The sequence below is a fragment of the Lathamus discolor genome, chromosome 2 (genome assembly GCF_037157495.1).
Source record: "Lathamus discolor isolate bLatDis1 chromosome 2, bLatDis1.hap1, whole genome shotgun sequence".
NCBI lineage: Eukaryota > Metazoa > Chordata > Aves > Psittaciformes > Psittacidae > Lathamus > Lathamus discolor.
The window spans coordinates 124,429,209-124,447,086 of record NC_088885.1 but is presented as its reverse complement, the minus strand read 5'-3'; the positions used below and the strand labels follow the sequence as shown (position 1 = coordinate 124,447,086).

Here is a 17,878-nt window from a genome sequence, read left to right as displayed (position 1 = left end):
CTCTGGAACACACCCTGTGGCACCTCTGCCTTTTGGCCCTGACTTCCTGTCTCCCTCACCTTCAAGGCACACACAGCCTTCAGCTCTTGCCCTTGCTGAGGAAGGTGAAGCTATCAAGGCAGTTCTGGTGAAGCCTAGGCAGGGGACGGTGGCACATCAGGGGTTGTCAGTGGACACCACCAGCAGCAAAGGGATTTGGTGGCTGGGATGGTGGGAGCCAGGTGGATGGGAGCCCCAGGCTTTGGTTGCTGAAGAGTCTGGGTCAGGGCTGTGTGCCTGGGAGGGGAGAGGACGTGAGGGCAAGGCCGTGGGCTGGGGAATTAGCTCAAGTGGTAGAGCGCTCGCTTCGCATGTGAGAGGCAGCGGGATCGATGCCCGCATTCTCCAGAGCTTTTTATTCCTTTGTCTGGTCACAAGGCCCTTTGCTGGGAGCTTTCTGGGGCTCTGTGGAGAGGGTGGTGTGCCCAGACTATACAGAGCAGGATGACAATCAGAGACTGCATTAAACCTCCTAAGGGAAGCTACACAGAGGAATTGATTTTCTACTTTGCTTCACAGTCATCAAATGTCATTTCCAGCACTGTGTCTAGGTTTGAGCTACCCCATGGAGGAAAGACATGCATGAATTGGGAGCAACCTCACTGCAGGGCCTCCAAAAATGCCACCAGGGAATGGAGGCACTTTTCTTGGTGGATGGTTTCGGGACAGTGGGCATCTTCTGCTTGGAGATAGAGAGGTTCAGAGGACTTGCATATGTTTTCATACCTTGTAGGAGTAGGTGACGCACTCAAGGAATCCCTGTCCATTTGCCTGGAACTTGATGGGAGGGCAAAAGGAAGTCCAGTGACAGTGAATCAAGGAAAGCAGGAGAAGAACTTAAGGATGCTGATTTTGTAGTTGAGGAGAGTCCGTGTGTTGATGACATCCCGGGAGGTTGTGTATCTATTCTGTTTGTGGATTTGGACAATGTGACGAGCTAAAGGGTTGGGCAAGTGTTGTGAGGATTGAGCCAAGGGTGTTTGAATCAGGCTGTTGGAATGGAGGCACCATACTGCACTGCAGCTTGGGAAGTGTTGGATGAGGCAGTGATGGGGATGAGTGTGTAATGAGTGAGGTCCTGGTCATGCCCCATGCTTCCTTCGATAGCTCAGCTGGTAGAGCGGAGGACTGTAGGCTCCTTGCACGGCCATTCTTAGGTCGCTGGTTCAACTCCGGCTCGAAGGAGTGCCCTTTTGGCTCTGGAACACGCCCTGTGGCACCTCTGCCTTTTGGCCCTGACTTCCTGCCTGCCCTTCAAGGCCAGCACAGCCTTCAGCTCTTGTCCCTGCTGAGGAAGGTGAACCAAGCAAGGCAGATCTGGTGAAGCCTAGGCAGGGGATGGTGGCACATCAGGGGTTGCAGTAGACACCACCAGCAGCAAAGGGATTTGGTGGCTGGGATGGTGGGAGCCAGGTGGATGGGACCCCCAGGCTTTGGTTGCTGGAGAGTCTGGGTCAGGGCTGTGTGCCTGGGAGGGGAGAGGACGTGAGGGCAAGGCCGTGGGCTGGGGAATTAGCTCAAGTGGTAGAGCGCTCGCTTAGCATGTGAGAGGCAGCGGGATCGATGCCCGCATTCTCCAGAGCTTTTCATTCCTCTTGCCTGGACACAGGGCCCTTTTCTGGAGGTTGTCTTTCCTCTGTAGGTTCTGGGGAAATGATGTCGAAATGCCCAGGTTTTACAGAGCAGCATGACATGCACGATGGCATTAAAAGTAGAAACAGCAGCCTAACATAGGAATTTATCTTCACCTTTTAAATTGTCCTCCGTCAAATGTCATCTCCAGCACTGTATCCAGGTTTGCACTCCCCCGCGGAGGACAGACATGAATGAATTTGAGCAGCCACACAGCAGAGCACCTAAATAACCACCAAGAAATTGAGAGATTTCTCTTTGTGGATGGTCTCAGAAAAGTGGGCATTTTCTGCTGGAGATAGAGAGGTTCAAAGGGCTTACATATGTTTTTTCTCATCTTGTAGGAGGGGTAGGTTACATTCTCAAGGAATCTTTGTCCATTTGCCTGGAACTTGATGGGAGGGCAAAAGGAAGTCCAGTGACAGTGAATCAAGGGAAGCAGGAGAAGAACTTAAGGATGCTGATTTTGGAGTTGAGGAGAGTCCGTGTGTTGATGACATCCCGGGAGGTTGTGTATCTATTCTGTTTGTGGATTTGGGCAATGTGACGAGCTAAAGGGTTGGGCAAGTGTTGTGAGAATTGAGCCAAGGGAATTTGAATCAGGCTGTTGGAATGGAGGCATCATACTGCACTGCAGCTTGGAAGTGTTTGATGAGGCTGTGATGGTCGAGGTCCTGGTCATGCCCCATGCTTCCTTCGATAGCTCAGCTGGTAGAGCGGAGGACTGTAGGCTCCTTGCACGGCCATCCTTAGGTCGCTGGTTCAACTCCGGCTCGAAGGAGTGCCCTTTTGGCTCTGGAACACGCCCTGTGGCACCTCTGCCTTTTGGCCCTGACTTCCTGCCTGCCCTTCAAGGCCAGCACAGCCTTCAGCTCTTGCCCTTGCTGAGGAAGGCGAACCAAGCAAGGCAGATCTGGTGAACCCTAGGCAGGGGACGGTGGCACCTGAGCACCACCAGGGGTTGTCAGTGGACACCACCAGCAGCAAAGGGATTTGGTGGCTGGGATGGTGGGAGCCAGGTAGATGGGAGCCCCAGGCTTTGGTTGCTGGAGAGTCTGGGTCAGGGCTGTGTGCCTGGGAGGGGAGAGGGCCTCAGGGCAAGGCCGTGGGCTGGGGAATTAGCTCAAGTGGTAGAGCGCTCGCTTAGCATGTGAGAGGCAGCGGGATCGATGCCCGCATTCTCCAGAGCTTTTCATTTCACTTGCCTGGACACAGGGCCCATTCCTGGGGGCTCTCTGCGCTTTGGGGGCCCTGAGGAGATGCAGATGTGCCCAGGCATTACAGAGTAGGATGACATGCATGGCTGCATTAAATGCAGTACGGGCAGCTTCACAGAATTGTTTTTCTCCCTCTTTGCTTGTATGTCTTCAAATGTGATCTCCAGCACTGGGTCTAACTTTGTGCTCTCTGTGGAGCAAAGACATGAATGAAATGGAGCAACCTCATTGCAGGGGCATCATGGAATGGAGGGATTTCTCCTTGCAGACTGTCTCAGGACACTGGGCATGTTCAACCTGGAGAAAGAGGGGTTCACAGGGCTTCCTCATCACCTTCCAGGGCTTGTAGGAGGTTACAGGGTATAGAAAGGCTGTCCTTCTCGGTGGTACTGAAACTGTAGGCAAAAGCCCAGCAAAACTGAAGCAAGGGAAGGACCAGTAGGATATGGGGGTGGTCTTTTTGGCCTTGAGGAGGGTCCAACTGTAAAAGAGAAGACTGAGAGGCTGTCATTAATGCATATAAATATCTCAAAGGTGTGTGCCAGGAGGATGGCGCCAGACTCTTTCCAGGGGTGCCCAGCGACAGGATGAGGAGCAATGGCCATCAACTTTGACACAGGAAGCTTCACCTCAACATGAGGAAGAAGTTCTTTCTGCTGAGGGTGGCAGAGCACTGGAACAAGCTACCCCGGGAGGTTGTGGAGTCTCCCTCTGCAGAGACATTCAAAACCTGCCTGGACGCACCCCTGTGTAACCTACATCGGTAGCACCGAGTGGCAGAAGAGTTGGAATAGATAATCTCCAGAGGTGCCTTCCAACCCTAACAATTCTGTGATTCTGTGCAGGTGAAATCCTGGGAGCCTGTAGAGCCTTTCTATGTGCTGCTTTCAATGACTTGATGAGCTAAATGGATAAGCAAGCATAACATTGGAGCTGAGGCTGTATGAATCAGGCTGTTGGAATGGAGGCATCATACTGCACCGCAGCATGGGCAGTGTTGGATGAGGCAGTGATGGGGATGAGTGTGTAATGAGTGATGTCCTGGTCATGCCCCATGCTTCCTTCGATAGCTCAGCTGGTAGAGCGGAGGACTGTAGGCTCCTTGCACGGCCATCCTTAGGTCGCTGGTTCAACTCCGGCTCGAAGGAGTGCCCTTTTGGCTCTGGAACACACCCTGTGGCACCTCTGCCTTTTGGCCCTCTCTGCCTGGCTGCTCTTCAAGGCCTGCACAGCCTTCAGCTCTTGCCCTTGCTGAGGAAGGTGAAGCTATCAAGGCAGTTCTGGTGAACCCTGGGCAGGGACGGTGGCACCTGAGCACCATCAGTGGTTGTCAGTGGACACCACCAGCAGCAAAGGGATTTGGTGGCTGGCATGGTGGGAGCCAGGTGGATGGGAGCCCCAGGCTTTGGTTGCTGGAGAGTCTGGGTCAGGGCTGTGTGCCTGGGAGGGGAGAGGGCCTCAGGGCAAGGCTGTGGGCTGGGGAATTAGCTCAAGTGGTAGAGCGCTCGCTTAGCATGTGAGAGGCAGCGGGATCGATGCCCGCATTCTCCAGAGCTTTTCATTTCACTTGCCTGGACACAGGGCCCATTCCTGGGGGCTCTCTGCGCTTTGGGGGCCCTGAGGAGATGCAGATGTGCCCAGGCATTACAGAGTAGGATGACATGCATGGCTGCATTAAATGCAGTACGGGCAGCTTCACAGAATTGTTTTTCTCCCTCTTTGCTTGTATGTCTTCAAATGTGATCTCCAGCACTGGGTCTAACTTTGGGCTCTCTGTGGAGCAAAGACATGAATGAAATGGAGCAACCTCAGTGCAGGGGCATCATGGAATGGAGGGGTTTCTCCTTGCAGACTGTCTCAGGACACTGGGCATGTTCAACCTGGAGAAAGAGGGGTTCATAGGGCTTCCTCATCACCTTCCAGGGCTTGTAGGAGGTTACAGGGTATAGAAAGGCTGTCCTTCTCGGTGGTACTGAAACTGTAGGCAAAAGCCCAGCAAAACTGAAGCAAGGGAAGGACCAGTAGGATATGGGGGTGGTCTTTTTGGCCTTGAGGAGGGTCCAACTGTAAAAGAGAAGACTGAGAGGCTGTCATTAATGCATATAAATATCTCAAATGTGTGTACCAGGAGGATGGCGCCAGACTCTTTCCAGGGGTGCCCAGTGACAGGATGAGGAGCAATGGCCATCAACTTTGACACAGGAAGCTTCACCTCAACATGAGGAAGAAGTCCTTTCTGCTGAGGGTGGCAGAGCACTGGAACAAGCTACCCCGGGAGGTTGTGGAGTCTCCCTCTGCAGAGACATTCAAAACCTGCCTGGACGCACCCCTGTGTAACCTACATCGGTAGCACCGAGTGGCAGAAGAGTTGGAATAGATAATCTCCAGAGGTGCCTTCCAACCCTAACAATTCTGTGATTCTGTGCAGGTGAAATCCTGGGAGCCTGTAGAGCCTTTCTATGTGCTGCTTTCAATGACTTGATGAGCTAAATGGATAAGCAAGCATAACATTGGAGCTGAGGCTGTATGAATCAGGCTGTTGGAATGGAGGCATCATACTGCACCGCAGCATGGGCAGTGTTGGATGAGGCAGTGATGGGGATGAGTGTGTAATGAGTGATGTCCTGGTCATGCCCCATGCTTCCTTCGATAGCTCAGCTGGTAGAGCGGAGGACTGTAGGCTCCTTGCACGGCCATCCTTAGGTCGCTGGTTCAACTCCGGCTCGAAGGAGTGCCCTTTTGGCTCTGGAACACACCCTGTGGCACCTCTGCCTTTTGGCCCTGACTTCCTGTCTCCCACACCTTCAAGGCACACACAGCCTTCAGCTCTTGCCCTTGCTGAGGAAGGTGAAGCTATCAAGGCAGTTCTGGTGAAGCCTAGGCAGGAGACGGTGGCACATCAGGGGTTGTCAGTGGACACCACCAGCAGCAAAGGGATTTGGTGGCTGGCATGGTGGGAGCCAGGTGGATGGGAGCCGCAGGCTTTGGTTGCTGAAGAGTCTGGGTCAGGGCTGTGTGCCTGGGAGGGGAGAGGACGTGAGGGCAAGGCCGTGGGCTGGGGAATTAGCTTAAGTGGTAGAGCGCTCGCTTCGCATGTGAGAGGCAGCGGGATCGATGCCCGCATTCTCCAGAGCTTTTTATTCCTTTGTCTGGTCACAAGGCCCTTTGCTGGGAGCTTTCTGGGGCTCTGTGGAGAGGGTGGTGTGCCCAGACTATACAGAGCAGGATGACATTCAGAGACTGCATTAAACCTCCTAAGGGAAGCTACACAGAGGAATTGATTTTCTGCTTTGCTTCACAGTCATCAAATGTCATTTCCAGCACTGTGTCTAGGTTTGAGCTACCCCATGGAGGAAAGACATGCATGAATTGGGAGCAACCTCACTGCAGGGCCTCCAAAAATGCCACCAGGGAATGGAGGCACTTTTCTTGGTGGATGGTTTCGGGACAGTGGGCATCTTCTGCTTGGAGATAGAGAGGTTCAGAGGACTTGCATATGTTTTCATACCTTGTAGGAGTAGGTGACGCACTCAAGGAATCCCTGTCCATTTGCCTGGAACTTGATGGGAGGGCAAAAGGAAGTCCAGTGACAGTGAATCAAGGAAAGCAGGAGAAGAACTTAAGGATGCTGATTTTGTAGTTGAGGAGAGTCCGTGTGTTGATGACATCCCGGGAGGTTGTGTATCTATTCTGTTTGTGGATTTGGACAATGTGACGAGCTAAAGGGTTGGGCAAGTGTTGTGAGGATTGAGCCAAGGGTGTTTGAATCAGGCTGTTGGAATGGAGGCACCATACTGCACTGCAGCTTGGGAAGTGTTGGATGAGGCAGTGATGGGGATGAGTGTGTAATGAGTGAGGTCCTGGTCATGCCCCATGCTTCCTTCGATAGCTCAGCTGGTAGAGCGGAGGACTGTAGGCTCCTTGCACGGCCATTCTTAGGTCGCTGGTTCAACTCCGGCTCGAAGGAGTGCCCTTTTGGCTCTGGAACACGCCCTGTGGCACCTCTGCCTTTTGGCCCTGACTTCCTGCCTGCCCTTCAAGGCCAGCACAGCCTTCAGCTCTTGTCCCTGCTGAGGAAGGTGAACCAAGCAAGGCAGATCTGGTGAAGCCTAGGCAGGGGATGGTGGCACATCAGGGGTTGCAGTAGACACCACCAGCAGCAAAGGGATTTGGTGGCTGGGATGGTGGGAGCCAGGTGGATGGGACCCCCAGGCTTTGGTTGCTGGAGAGTCTGGGTCAGGGCTGTGTGCCTGGGAGGGGAGAGGACGTGAGGGCAAGGCCGTGGGCTGGGGAATTAGCTCAAGTGGTAGAGCGCTCGCTTAGCATGTGAGAGGCAGCGGGATCGATGCCCGCATTCTCCAGAGCTTTTCATTCCTCTTGCCTGGACACAGGGCCCTTTTCTGGGGGTTGTCTTTCCTCTGTAGGTTCTGGGGAAATGATGTCGAAATGCCCAGGTTTTACAGAGCAGCATGACATGCACGATGGCATTAAAAGTAGAAACAGCAGCCTAACATAGGAATTTATCTTCACCTTTTAAATTGTCCTCCGTCAAATGTCATCTCCAGCACTGTATCCAGGTTTGCACTCCCCCGCGGAGGACAGACATGAATGAATTTGAGCAGCCACACAGCAGAGCACCTAAATAACCACCAAGAAATTGAGAGATTTCTCTTTGTGGATGGTCTCAGAAAAGTGGGCATTTTCTGCTGGAGATAGAGAGGTTCAAAGGGCTTACATATGTTTTTTCTCATCTTGTAGGAGGGGTAGGTTACATTCTCAAGGAATCTTTGTCCATTTGCCTGGAACTTGATGGGAGGGCAAAAGGAAGTCCAGTGACAGTGAATCAAGGGAAGCAGGAGAAGAACTTAAGGATGCTGATTTTGGAGTTGAGGAGAGTCCGTGTGTTGATGACATCCCGGGAGGTTGTGTATCTATATTGTTTGTGGATTTGGGCAATGTGATGAGCTAAAGGGTTGGGCAAGTGTTGTGAGAATTGAGGCAAGGGAATTTGAATCAGACTGTTGGAATGGAGGCACCATACTGCACTGCAGCTTGGGAAGTGTTTGATGAGGCTGTGATGGTCGAGGTCCTGGTCATGCCCCATGCTTCCTTCGATAGCTCAGCTGGTAGAGCGGAGGACTGTAGGCTCCTTGCACGGCCATCCTTAGGTCGCTGGTTCAACTCCGGCTCGAAGGAGTGCCCTTTTGGCTCTGGAACACACCCTGTGGCACCTCTGCCTTTTGGCCCTCTCTGCCTGGCTGCTCTTCAAGGCCTGCACAGACTTCTGCTCTTTCCCTTGCTGATGAAGATGAACCAAGCAAGGCAGTTCTGGTGAACCCTGGGCAGGGGATGGTGGCACCTGAGCACCATCAGTGGTTGTCAGTGGACACCACCAGCAGCAAAGGGATTTGGTGGCTGGGATGGTGGGAGCCAGGTAGATGGGAGCCCCAGGCTTTGGTTGCTGGAGAGTCTGGGTCAGGGCTGTGTGCCTGGGAGGGGAGAGGACGTGAGGGCAAGGCCGTGGGCTGGGGAATTAGCTCAAGTGGTAGAGCGCTCGCTTCGCATGTGAGAGGCAGCGGGATCGATGCCCGCATTCTCCAGAGCTTTTTATTCCTTTGTCTGGTCACAAGGCCCTTTGCTGGGAGCTTTCTGGGGCTCTGTGGAGAGGGTGATGTGCCCAGACTATACAGAGAAGGATGACATTCAGAGACTGCATTAAACCTCCTAAGGGAAGCTACACAGAGGAATTGATTTTCTGCTTTGCTTCACAGTCATCAAATGTCATTTCCAGCACTGTGTCTAGGTTTGAGCTACCCCATGGAGGAAAGACATGCATGAATTGGGAGCAACCTCACTGCAGGGCCTCCAAAAATGCCACCAGGGAATGGAGGCACTTTTCTTGGTGGATGGTTTCGGGACAGTGGGCATCTTCTGCTTGGAGATAGAGAGGTTCAGAGGACTTGCATATGTTTTCATACCTTGTAGGAGTAGGTGACGCACTCAAGGAATCCCTGTCCATTTGCCTGGAACTTGATGGGAGGGCAAAAGGAAGTCCAGTGACAGTGAATCAAGGAAAGCAGGAGAAGAACTTAAGGATGCTGATTTTGGAGTTGAGGAGAGTCCGTGTGTTGATGACATCCCGGGAGGTTGTGTATCTATTCTGTTTGTGGATTTGGACAATGTGACGAGCTAAAGGGTTGGGCAAGTGTTGTGAGGATTGAGCCAAGGGTGTTTGAATCAGGCTGTTGGAATGGAGGCACCATACTGCACTGCAGCTTGGGAAGTGTTGGATGAGGCAGTGATGGGGATGAGTGTGCAATGAGTGATGTCCTGGTCATGCCCCATGCTTCCTTCGATAGCTCAGCTGGTAGAGCGGAGGACTGTAGGCTCCTTGCACGGCCATCCTTAGGTCGCTGGTTCAACTCCGGCTCGAAGGAGTGCCCTTTTGGCTCTGGAACACGCCCTGTGGCACCTCTGCCTTTTGGCCCTGACTTCCTGCCTGCCCTTCAAGGCCAGCACAGCCTTCAGCTCTTGCCCTTGCTGAGGAAGGCGAACCAAGCAAGGCAGATCTGGTGAACCCTAGGCAGGGGACGGTGGCACCTGAGCACCACCAGGGGTTGTCAGTGGACACCACCAGCAGCAAAGGGATTTGGTGGCTGGGATGGTGGGAGCCAGGTAGATGGGAGCCCCAGGCTTTGGTTGCTGGAGAGTCTGGGTCAGGGCTGTGTGCCTGGGAGGGGAGAGGGCCTCAGGGCAAGGCCGTGGGCTGGGGAATTAGCTCAAGTGGTAGAGCGCTCGCTTAGCATGTGAGAGGCAGCGGGATCGATGCCCGCATTCTCCAGAGCTTTTCATTTCACTTGCCTGGACACAGGGCCCATTCCTGGGGGCTCTCTGCGCTTTGGGGGCCCTGAGGAGATGCAGATGTGCCCAGGCATTACAGAGTAGGATGACATGCATGGCTGCATTAAATGCAGTACGGGCAGCTTCACAGAATTGTTTTTCTCCCTCTTTGCTTGTATGTCTTCAAATGTGATCTCCAGCACTGGGTCTAACTTTGGGCTCTCTGTGGAGCAAAGACATGAATGAAATGGAGCAACCTCAGTGCAGGGGCATCATGGAATGGAGGGATTTCTCCTTGCAGACTGTCTCAGGACACTGGGCATGTTCAACCTGGAGAAAGAGGGGTTCACAGGGCTTCCTCATCACCTTCCAGGGCTTGTAGGAGGTTACAGGGTATAGAAAGGCTGTCCTTCTCGGTGGTACTGAAACTGTAGGCAAAAGCCCAGCAAAACTGAAGCAAGGGAAGGACCAGTAGGATATGGGGGTGGTCTTTTTGGCCTTGAGGAGGGTCCAACTGTAAAAGAGAAGACTGAGAGGCTGTCATTAATGCATATAAATATCTCAAAGGTGTGTGCCAGGAGGATGGCGCCAGACTCTTTCCAGGGGTGCCCAGCGACAGGATGAGGAGCAATGGCCATCAACTTTGACACAGGAAGCTTCACCTCAACATGAGGAAGAAGTTCTTTCTGCTGAGGGTGGCAGAGCACTGGAACAAGCTACCCCGGGAGGTTGTGGAGTCTCCCTCTGCAGAGACATTCAAAACCTGCCTGGACGCACCCCTGTGTAACCTACATCGGTAGCACCGAGTGGCAGAAGAGTTGGAATAGATAATCTCCAGAGGTGCCTTCCAACCCTAACAATTCTGTGATTCTGTGCAGGTGAAATCCTGGGAGCCTGTAGAGCCTTTCTATGTGCTGCTTTCAATGACTTGATGAGCTAAATGGATAAGCAAGCATAACATTGGAGCTGAGGCTGTATGAATCAGGCTGTTGGAATGGAGGCATCATACTGCACCGCAGCATGGGCAGTGTTGGATGAGTGTGTGATGGGGATGAGTGTGTAATGAGTGATGTCCTGGTCATGCCCCATGCTTCCTTCGATAGCTCAGCTGGTAGAGCGGAGGACTGTAGGCTCCTTGCACGGCCATCCTTAGGTCGCTGGTTCAACTCCGGCTCGAAGGAGTGCCCTTTTGGCTCTGGAACACACCCTGTGGCACCTCTGCCTTTTGGCCCTCTCTGCCTGGCTGCTCTTCAAGGCCTGCACAGCCTTCAGCTCTTGCCCTTGCTGAGGAAGGTGAAGCTATCAAGGCAGTTCTGGTGAACCCTGGGCAGGGGACGGTGGCACCTGAGCACCATCAGGGGTTGTCAGTGGACACCACCAGCAGCAAAGGGATTTGGTGGCTGGCATGGTGGGAGCCAGGTGGATGGGAGCCCCAGGCTTTGGTTGCTGGAGAGTCTGGGTCAGGGCTGTGTGCCTGGGAGGGGAGAGGGCCTCAGGGCAAGGCCGTGGGCTGGGGAATTAGCTCAAGTGGTAGAGCGCTCGCTTTGCATGTGAGAGGCAGTGGGATCGATGCCCGCATTCTCCAGAGCTTTTCATTTCACTTGCCTGGACACAGGGCCCTTTCCCTCGTATCCAGTTTGTGTGGGAGCTTTTGGGAGCTTATTGTGTTCCGAAAGGAGGAAAACATTTATGGATGTACCAGCACAGTAGTAGCACATGGCATTGGTATAGGCACAGGTAAGAGATTATCCCTTTTTGTTTTCAGTCATTAAAGAGTATTCAGTATTCTGCGGCATTCTCAGACTTCTGTGTAATCTGTGACAGAGATTTTCAGGTTTGTTTTTTTTTCTTTTGAATATACACTCTCAAGGTGAATCTTTTGAAACTTCTGAAGAAAACATAAATTTATTATCTCTCTGCATGTTACTTCGTCAGCCTTGAAAGCCGATGTCATAGTTCAATTTAAGTTGTTATGCCAAAATTTTTTCTGCAGATTATTTTTGTAAAGTATTGAAGATAAGGATATCTCCTTTGAAATTCTGCTGATTAGAACCCTGTTAGCTTTAGTCCTTGATAAATTAGGTTGTGCCAAGCTCTAAATAAAAGTACTGAGAGGTACCTCTCTCATGTTTATTAAAAAGTGAATTTTGCCCTTGGCTGTGGTAGTATGATTAATACTGACTTAATTAATAATGGCAGGAAACTCAGAATCAGGTGTTGCTAGTTTCATACCCTGTACTAAATAATACCAGTTCAGCAGCAGATTTTTGGATTAGCATAAATTAAAAGATAATTAGAGCAAATCTGTGAGACTGACTCATCATTTTATCTTGCAAATATTTACAGCTACTCCATTAAAAGTGAATCCCTCTGACATTTCCACTTTAGTCAGAAGCAGTCTCTTTTTTTTTATAATTACAAATAAAGATGGATAAAGCGTCACTGTCGTTTTTGCCATAGATCACTTTGTAAATCATCTGTATTCATTTTCACCATTAAATAAAGTTAATTCCATACTATATTCTTCCATGACAACTCCGTCCTTTGCCTATCAAAGAAGGCCTCCTTTCCAGAAAATTAAATATAAAAGCAACAGGAAGACATGAGGTTTGATACAGAAGATGGCTTCTGCAGCCAAATTATACTACAGGGACACAGAAGGTGTTAAGTCATGAGTGAATTTGATACTGTAGGAAGTTTATCACCCAGTGGTACAGTTATGCATGACAAGAGAACCATGAGATGTTAACAGTTTTCCTTCCATTGTATGAAGAGTTTGGACATTCACATTTTCATTCGCCTCCTCTTCCGCCTTTAAAAACAGATGGCAGGAGAGGTGCAGTTTGTTCAAAACCACACAGGACAGACTCCCAGCAAAATTCAAGCTAAGCAGTGATGCAAGTAGATGCATTTCACAAGCCTTTTTTGAGTTCAAATATATTCTTACATTTGATGGGAAAAAGCAAGCTGTGTTAAAGTTTGACTGGTAACACAGTTCAACCAACACCACCCAGAATGTAATAAAAATTTTACTACATTTATTAAGCCTGCAAGTAAGCGCCTGGCATATTTCAATGGAAGAACATCTATTTCATTCATGACATTTAAAGTTCTTTCAAAAGATTTTACAGATTTAAGAGCAAAATGACTCATAAAATCTTCTAGTCTTACTTCTAGGTCTTGCTACATTTCAACAGTAAGTATTCACCAGTGTAGTAACTCGTGTTTGAGTAAAACTTAAGTCCTCTCTTTCCATAGAGAACCTCCCATTTCCTGTGCCAGGATGTTTCAGTGGTTAGTTTTGCTCACTGTTAAAATCATTTGTTTCTTTTTCAGCTCAAATTGCTTTTAGATTCCAATCACTGGTTTTGGTTATGCGTGCCTTCATAAAGTGACTAACCCTCCCACACCTAACATTTTTCCCCTTCAAAGACATTACACACTACAATCAAATAATCTATCAGTCTACTTTTTATGACAAGATAAACTGATCTAATTCCTTATGTCTCTTACTCTAGTTCTTCAATTATTACAGCATTTTTCTGCATTGGCTTTACTTCTCAACATACTTTAGGAGAAGACAGATATTAACAGAAGAACTGGGTACACTTCAAAACCTACACTTTGCAAGCATAGTCTGTGTTAGGGTTAAAACATTTTTGATGAAGCACATGGATTGCTTGTGGGATGAAATCAATAGATTCCCATTGCATCATCTCTGATTCTATTCAGGCTCATGGAGAAGGAAAACTTTGTAACAATGAATGTCTACAGTGCAGGCAACTGAAAAGGTTTCACCATCCTAATCCTGCCAGACATAGAAGCATTTTTAGACATGTTGCACATCAGATTTCACATACCTGTAGGACTTCTTAATTTCATCATGTGTTGCTCCCTTCTCTAGGGCCAGGATTTCATATAATGCTTCCCCTGATGTTGACAAAGTACGTTGTCTTTGGTCAGCCATGTCAGCAGTACATTACTAAAGCTGCAAATGTAGAGCAGAAGTTTAAATGCCAGGGACTGCAAACATGTATGGATAGTATTTTTACTTTTCATTTTAATAGATTTTAATCATGTACTAGAATGTTAAAAATAAATGAAAATGAAACTAGAATAAAATCTCCTCGAAGTTATCCTCTGTCCCTTGAGATATGTTAGTTATTTGAGAAAATGTAAAAGCAAGAAACAAAGAACAGAAGCTTTTGTGTTAAGTGTCATTGTTCATAGTAAAGGTTTGATGTTATTCTCACTGAAATCAATGGCTAAATTTCTTACAGCATTAATGCCTGCACATACCATTTTCACCTAGTTTTACTTGTGTTTGTTTACTTCCATCTTTTCTATGTCTTAGAATAATTCTACTATTTGTTAAAGCTGTTGGACTTCAGTGGGGTAAGACCTTTGTACCTCTGAGAATAACTTAATGCAACACTGTGGTGAATATTTGCTTTCTCAACACAAGGACTCATTCAGCCTAACCAATTTTAGGTGCCTAAGTTGAGTGGTTAAGTTTGAAGCTTAGTCAAACTAGACTCCTTATATTGTCAACAGATAGAAAGACATACTCAGCACAACTGATCAAGCACTTTCTCCCTATTATCTTTACAGCAGGGTCAGGATGATTGAATTCCCAGCTCATGTGCCTGAGGACAGGTAGAATGAATCTGGACCTAGGCAACGTGACTAGATACCAAGAATTGACCTCAGTATTATTATTATTATTGCAGCAAACTGCTGCAATAAACAGCAAATACTGTTCCCCAAAAAATGGGAAAAACTGACATCAACCAAGATCCTATCTTATTTGAGAGACAAGACTTTGGGCTGAATTCACGAGCTTGTGATAAATTTAACAAGTTGCTCTTACAGTAGTATGCAAATAAAGACTAAGCACAGGCTGACAGATTTAGTCCACTTCAGATCTATCATTCATTCCTTCTTCCATCACAGAAGCAAAGCAGACAAGTGATTCTCTACTGAGTGGCTCTACTACCTCCTCACAGTTCATACTTCATCCTTCATCCTTCTTGATCTGAAGAACCAAAGTTTTTTAACCCAGACCTAACTAATGCTAGGCAATGACATGAAGAAACATACACAAACCATAATCTAAAACATAGGATGTAGATTTCTATCATTCATAAGGAAACAGTTGCAGCTCTTTGATGGTAGACTTGCCACAACAAAACTCTCACCTCTTTATTTCTTTGTATGTTGCACCCTTCTCTAAATGTTGAGAAGTGATCACAGATGTTAAAGCTGTAAACCCAGCCATGAGAAAAAAAATTCTGAGAAGCTGTTTTGTTAGATAAGACTACTCACTCTGCTATTTTACCCTTCTCATTGCTGAGCTAGAAACACTATCTTGCCGTTATTCATATATTATTTACTAGGCCACATTTTAGTTCAGAAGCAGCCAGCAGTTCAGAAAACACTTCTTTAATTTTGTTCAATACTAAAATGAAAACCAAATATCATGTAAGTATACACAGAAATATAACCCACAGATTAATTCTGTCACATATTGCCTAATTTACTAAAAGACCAAAATTTATTCCTATTTACTTTGATGGTTGTTTTTTTAATAAGGTAGTGCACAATTTAAGGTCTTGGGATCTGCTGAAAAAAAAAACCTAATAATCCTTTCAAGTGTTGCATAAACCATCAACTAAAGGGACTGAACATTTTCTTATAAAAAGGCCCAACAATTAAGAATGAAAACATATACGAGCATCTAAATATTACTTTACCACCTACAGTAGTTACAATGCTACTTATTAATAATGGTATGTCCAGACCATATTTAACATAATCCTGGAGTATGTCCTGATCACACTGGAATTATGCAAGGCACCTCAAGCCTTTTAATGCACAAGATAACACTGGACAACCATGTGAAGTCATAGATACACAGCGTTATTTAAAAACTCTGTTACACAATGTTAATTAGCTACATGGCAACCCTGAAGCGTAAAACAAATTTAAAGTTATGATAGATTTCATTCTGAAGAACTGAAAGTCATGTAATTTGTACTTTCTCGTTAAATAATTTTAATAATCTAGTCAGCTATGGAAATTTAAACTCACTTGCCTATTCAGTCTTCTACCGATTAATCACGTCAAAGGTTTAGCTACTCAAAATGAATTCTTACTTATTTAAAGCAGTCCTACAAAATACTGAAAGTACAATGAGATTACACTTCTCTAGAAAAAAAAATGAAGCTCTCTTTATTGGGGAAAATACAATTTTAGTTACGATTTTAGTACTAAATACACTCCTGATGGCTGAAATGACATTGGAATCCTATTTTCAAGCTGTGTATTTTTGTTCCAATAGAACAGAGTAAAGAAGATGTTGTTTTCTTTCTTGAATGACAATAAAATATATTAAAAGTTACCAAATTCTGGTAACAATTCCACATCTCCTGAGAGAATGGGACCCCAGTTAACTTCAGCTGTTTCTGTACAAATTTTATACTATCCATGATTAACTATCTTATACTGGGGTTGTAGTAATATGCCTTTCTTCTACAATACTCATAATTCATTGGGATTTGTGCTGAAAAATAAGGCAAGGTGATTCAGATAACATACCTGCTTCAAAAAGTGATGGAACGTTGACTGGCGTGTATAAACTCACAACATTTTCCATTCAATATCTTGATGTCTTGATGCCAATATAATCCAAAAAGAAAGAAGCAAGTTCTTCCAGAAACCCTGTTGCACAGAAAACGGCTGCTGATTTTCATCCTTCATCCTAATCAAGGTGAAAAAGGTCAGTGGAGTCTGATTACTCCTTTTGTTTGTTTGTCCAGTATCCAATTGGTTATCTCTCAGGAAGATCTATGAAAGAATGAATAAAACATTCATGAGCCTAAGGCTGATATATCCAAGAGTTAATGACACCAAAAAATATGGGACAACTGTGTAATTTAGTTAGCTGTTCTTCTGTGCTTTACTCTTGATGGGGTCTTGAGTTTGTTGTTTTTTTCCCCCACGCAAATGTATTAAATTTGTTTAAAGATACAATGGTCTTGCTCTAAAGTTTACTTCTTTGAGACCAGCTATGGCCTGCTTAGGTTTTACTATGTAGTCTCTTCCAGAACATGATTAACTGAAGAAGTCCCTTCAGGATTCCTCCTGAATTCTTGTGGATTTTTAAATCAAAATGGAAGACGTAGGGTGCCTTATTTTATTCTGATGGAACTTCTCCTCTAATTTATACCATGAAAAAATCTGGAGAGCCATTCCTTTCCCTTTGGAATAGAGAAGACTGTAAATGCCAGAGACTTAAAAAGCCAGTCACTCTTGGTATGTCATCCTTGGAACCAAACAGTTCATCCTTTGAGCTCAAAGAGTTCATTTCCCAGATCATCCAATTCCAGATGGTATGTTTGTGTAGTGGGTTGACCTTGGATGGCTGCCAGACCCTTACCCAGACACTCTCTCACTCCCCCTCCTTAACAGAACAGGAAGAGAAAATAAGATGAAAAGCTCATAGATGAAGATAAAGATCACCTACCAGTTACTGTCATGGGCAAAACAGACTCAGCTTGGGGAAAACTGATTTAATTTCTTGCCAGTTAAAATAGATCTGGTGAGAAACAAAGACAAAAATTAAAACAACACCTTCCCCTCACCACCCTGTTTCCAGACTTTAGTTCACTCCTTCATTCCCAACTTGCCTACCCCTTACCCTTGAGCAGCAAATGGCCGAGGCATGGTAGGTTGTGATGAGTTCATAACTGCTCCTCTCTGCTGCTCCTTCCTTCTCACACTTTTCTCCTGCTCCAGCTGTGTCCTCCTCATAGGCTGCAGTCCTTCATGAACTACTCCAGTGGGAGTTCTCCACAGGTCATGTTTTCTGTCAGAATTTGCTCCTGCATGGGCTCCTGTCCATGGATCGCAGTTCCTTCAGGAAATATCCATCTTTTTGGCATGGGGTGGATGAGCTGCAGCAAAATACCTGCTCCACAGTGGCCCTCGCCACAGGCTGAATGGAAATATCTGTTCCACCATGCTCCCCTCCACAAGCTGCAGAGGAATCTCTGCTCCAATTCCTGGAGCACCTCCTCCTCTTCCTCCTCCTCTTTGACCTTAGGTGTTCATAGGGCTGTTCCTCACACTTTCCCTCACTTCTCACTGCC

At 47.3% G+C, this 17,878-nt stretch overlaps 1 protein-coding gene and 15 non-coding genes across 16 annotated transcripts in view; 15 read left to right on the top strand and 1 right to left on the bottom strand.

Annotated features, from left to right (window-relative positions):
- Window positions 1-16,445, bottom strand: part of DNAJC5B (DnaJ heat shock protein family (Hsp40) member C5 beta) — a 43,792-nt gene extending 27,347 nt beyond the window's left edge. The window contains exons 1-2 of the mRNA XM_065668363.1: window positions 16,326-16,445; window positions 13,589-13,716 (exon numbers count right to left, since the gene is read on the bottom strand). Coding sequence (XP_065524435.1) covers window positions 13,589-13,695 — 107 coding nt within the window. The 5' untranslated portion in view covers window positions 13,696-13,716; window positions 16,326-16,445. The remainder of the gene's footprint in view (window positions 1-13,588; window positions 13,717-16,325) is intronic.
- TRNAA-CGC (transfer RNA alanine (anticodon CGC)) lies at window positions 315-387 on the top strand. Its single transcript has one exon. It is a non-coding gene; the product is annotated as a tRNA-Ala (tRNA).
- TRNAY-GUA (transfer RNA tyrosine (anticodon GUA)) lies at window positions 1,137-1,224 on the top strand. Its single transcript is given in 2 exon segments — window positions 1,137-1,173; window positions 1,189-1,224. It is a non-coding gene; the product is annotated as a tRNA-Tyr (tRNA).
- Window positions 1,546-1,618, top strand: TRNAA-AGC (transfer RNA alanine (anticodon AGC)). Its single transcript has one exon. It is a non-coding gene; the product is annotated as a tRNA-Ala (tRNA).
- Window positions 2,365-2,452, top strand: TRNAY-GUA (transfer RNA tyrosine (anticodon GUA)). Its single transcript is given in 2 exon segments — window positions 2,365-2,401; window positions 2,417-2,452. It is a non-coding gene; the product is annotated as a tRNA-Tyr (tRNA).
- TRNAA-AGC (transfer RNA alanine (anticodon AGC)) lies at window positions 2,784-2,856 on the top strand. The gene has a single exon. It is a non-coding gene; the product is annotated as a tRNA-Ala (tRNA).
- TRNAY-GUA (transfer RNA tyrosine (anticodon GUA)) lies at window positions 3,949-4,036 on the top strand. The gene is given in 2 exon segments: window positions 3,949-3,985; window positions 4,001-4,036. It is a non-coding gene; the product is annotated as a tRNA-Tyr (tRNA).
- Window positions 4,367-4,439, top strand: TRNAA-AGC (transfer RNA alanine (anticodon AGC)). The gene has a single exon. It is a non-coding gene; the product is annotated as a tRNA-Ala (tRNA).
- On the top strand, window positions 5,532-5,619 carry TRNAY-GUA (transfer RNA tyrosine (anticodon GUA)). Its single transcript is given in 2 exon segments — window positions 5,532-5,568; window positions 5,584-5,619. It is a non-coding gene; the product is annotated as a tRNA-Tyr (tRNA).
- TRNAY-GUA (transfer RNA tyrosine (anticodon GUA)) lies at window positions 6,768-6,855 on the top strand. The gene is given in 2 exon segments: window positions 6,768-6,804; window positions 6,820-6,855. It is a non-coding gene; the product is annotated as a tRNA-Tyr (tRNA).
- On the top strand, window positions 7,177-7,249 carry TRNAA-AGC (transfer RNA alanine (anticodon AGC)). Its single transcript has one exon. It is a non-coding gene; the product is annotated as a tRNA-Ala (tRNA).
- TRNAY-GUA (transfer RNA tyrosine (anticodon GUA)) lies at window positions 7,997-8,084 on the top strand. Its single transcript is given in 2 exon segments — window positions 7,997-8,033; window positions 8,049-8,084. It is a non-coding gene; the product is annotated as a tRNA-Tyr (tRNA).
- TRNAA-CGC (transfer RNA alanine (anticodon CGC)) lies at window positions 8,416-8,488 on the top strand. The gene has a single exon. It is a non-coding gene; the product is annotated as a tRNA-Ala (tRNA).
- Window positions 9,238-9,325, top strand: TRNAY-GUA (transfer RNA tyrosine (anticodon GUA)). The gene is given in 2 exon segments: window positions 9,238-9,274; window positions 9,290-9,325. It is a non-coding gene; the product is annotated as a tRNA-Tyr (tRNA).
- TRNAA-AGC (transfer RNA alanine (anticodon AGC)) lies at window positions 9,657-9,729 on the top strand. Its single transcript has one exon. It is a non-coding gene; the product is annotated as a tRNA-Ala (tRNA).
- TRNAY-GUA (transfer RNA tyrosine (anticodon GUA)) lies at window positions 10,822-10,909 on the top strand. Its single transcript is given in 2 exon segments — window positions 10,822-10,858; window positions 10,874-10,909. It is a non-coding gene; the product is annotated as a tRNA-Tyr (tRNA).
- Window positions 16,446-17,878: the final 1,433 nt, after the last annotated feature.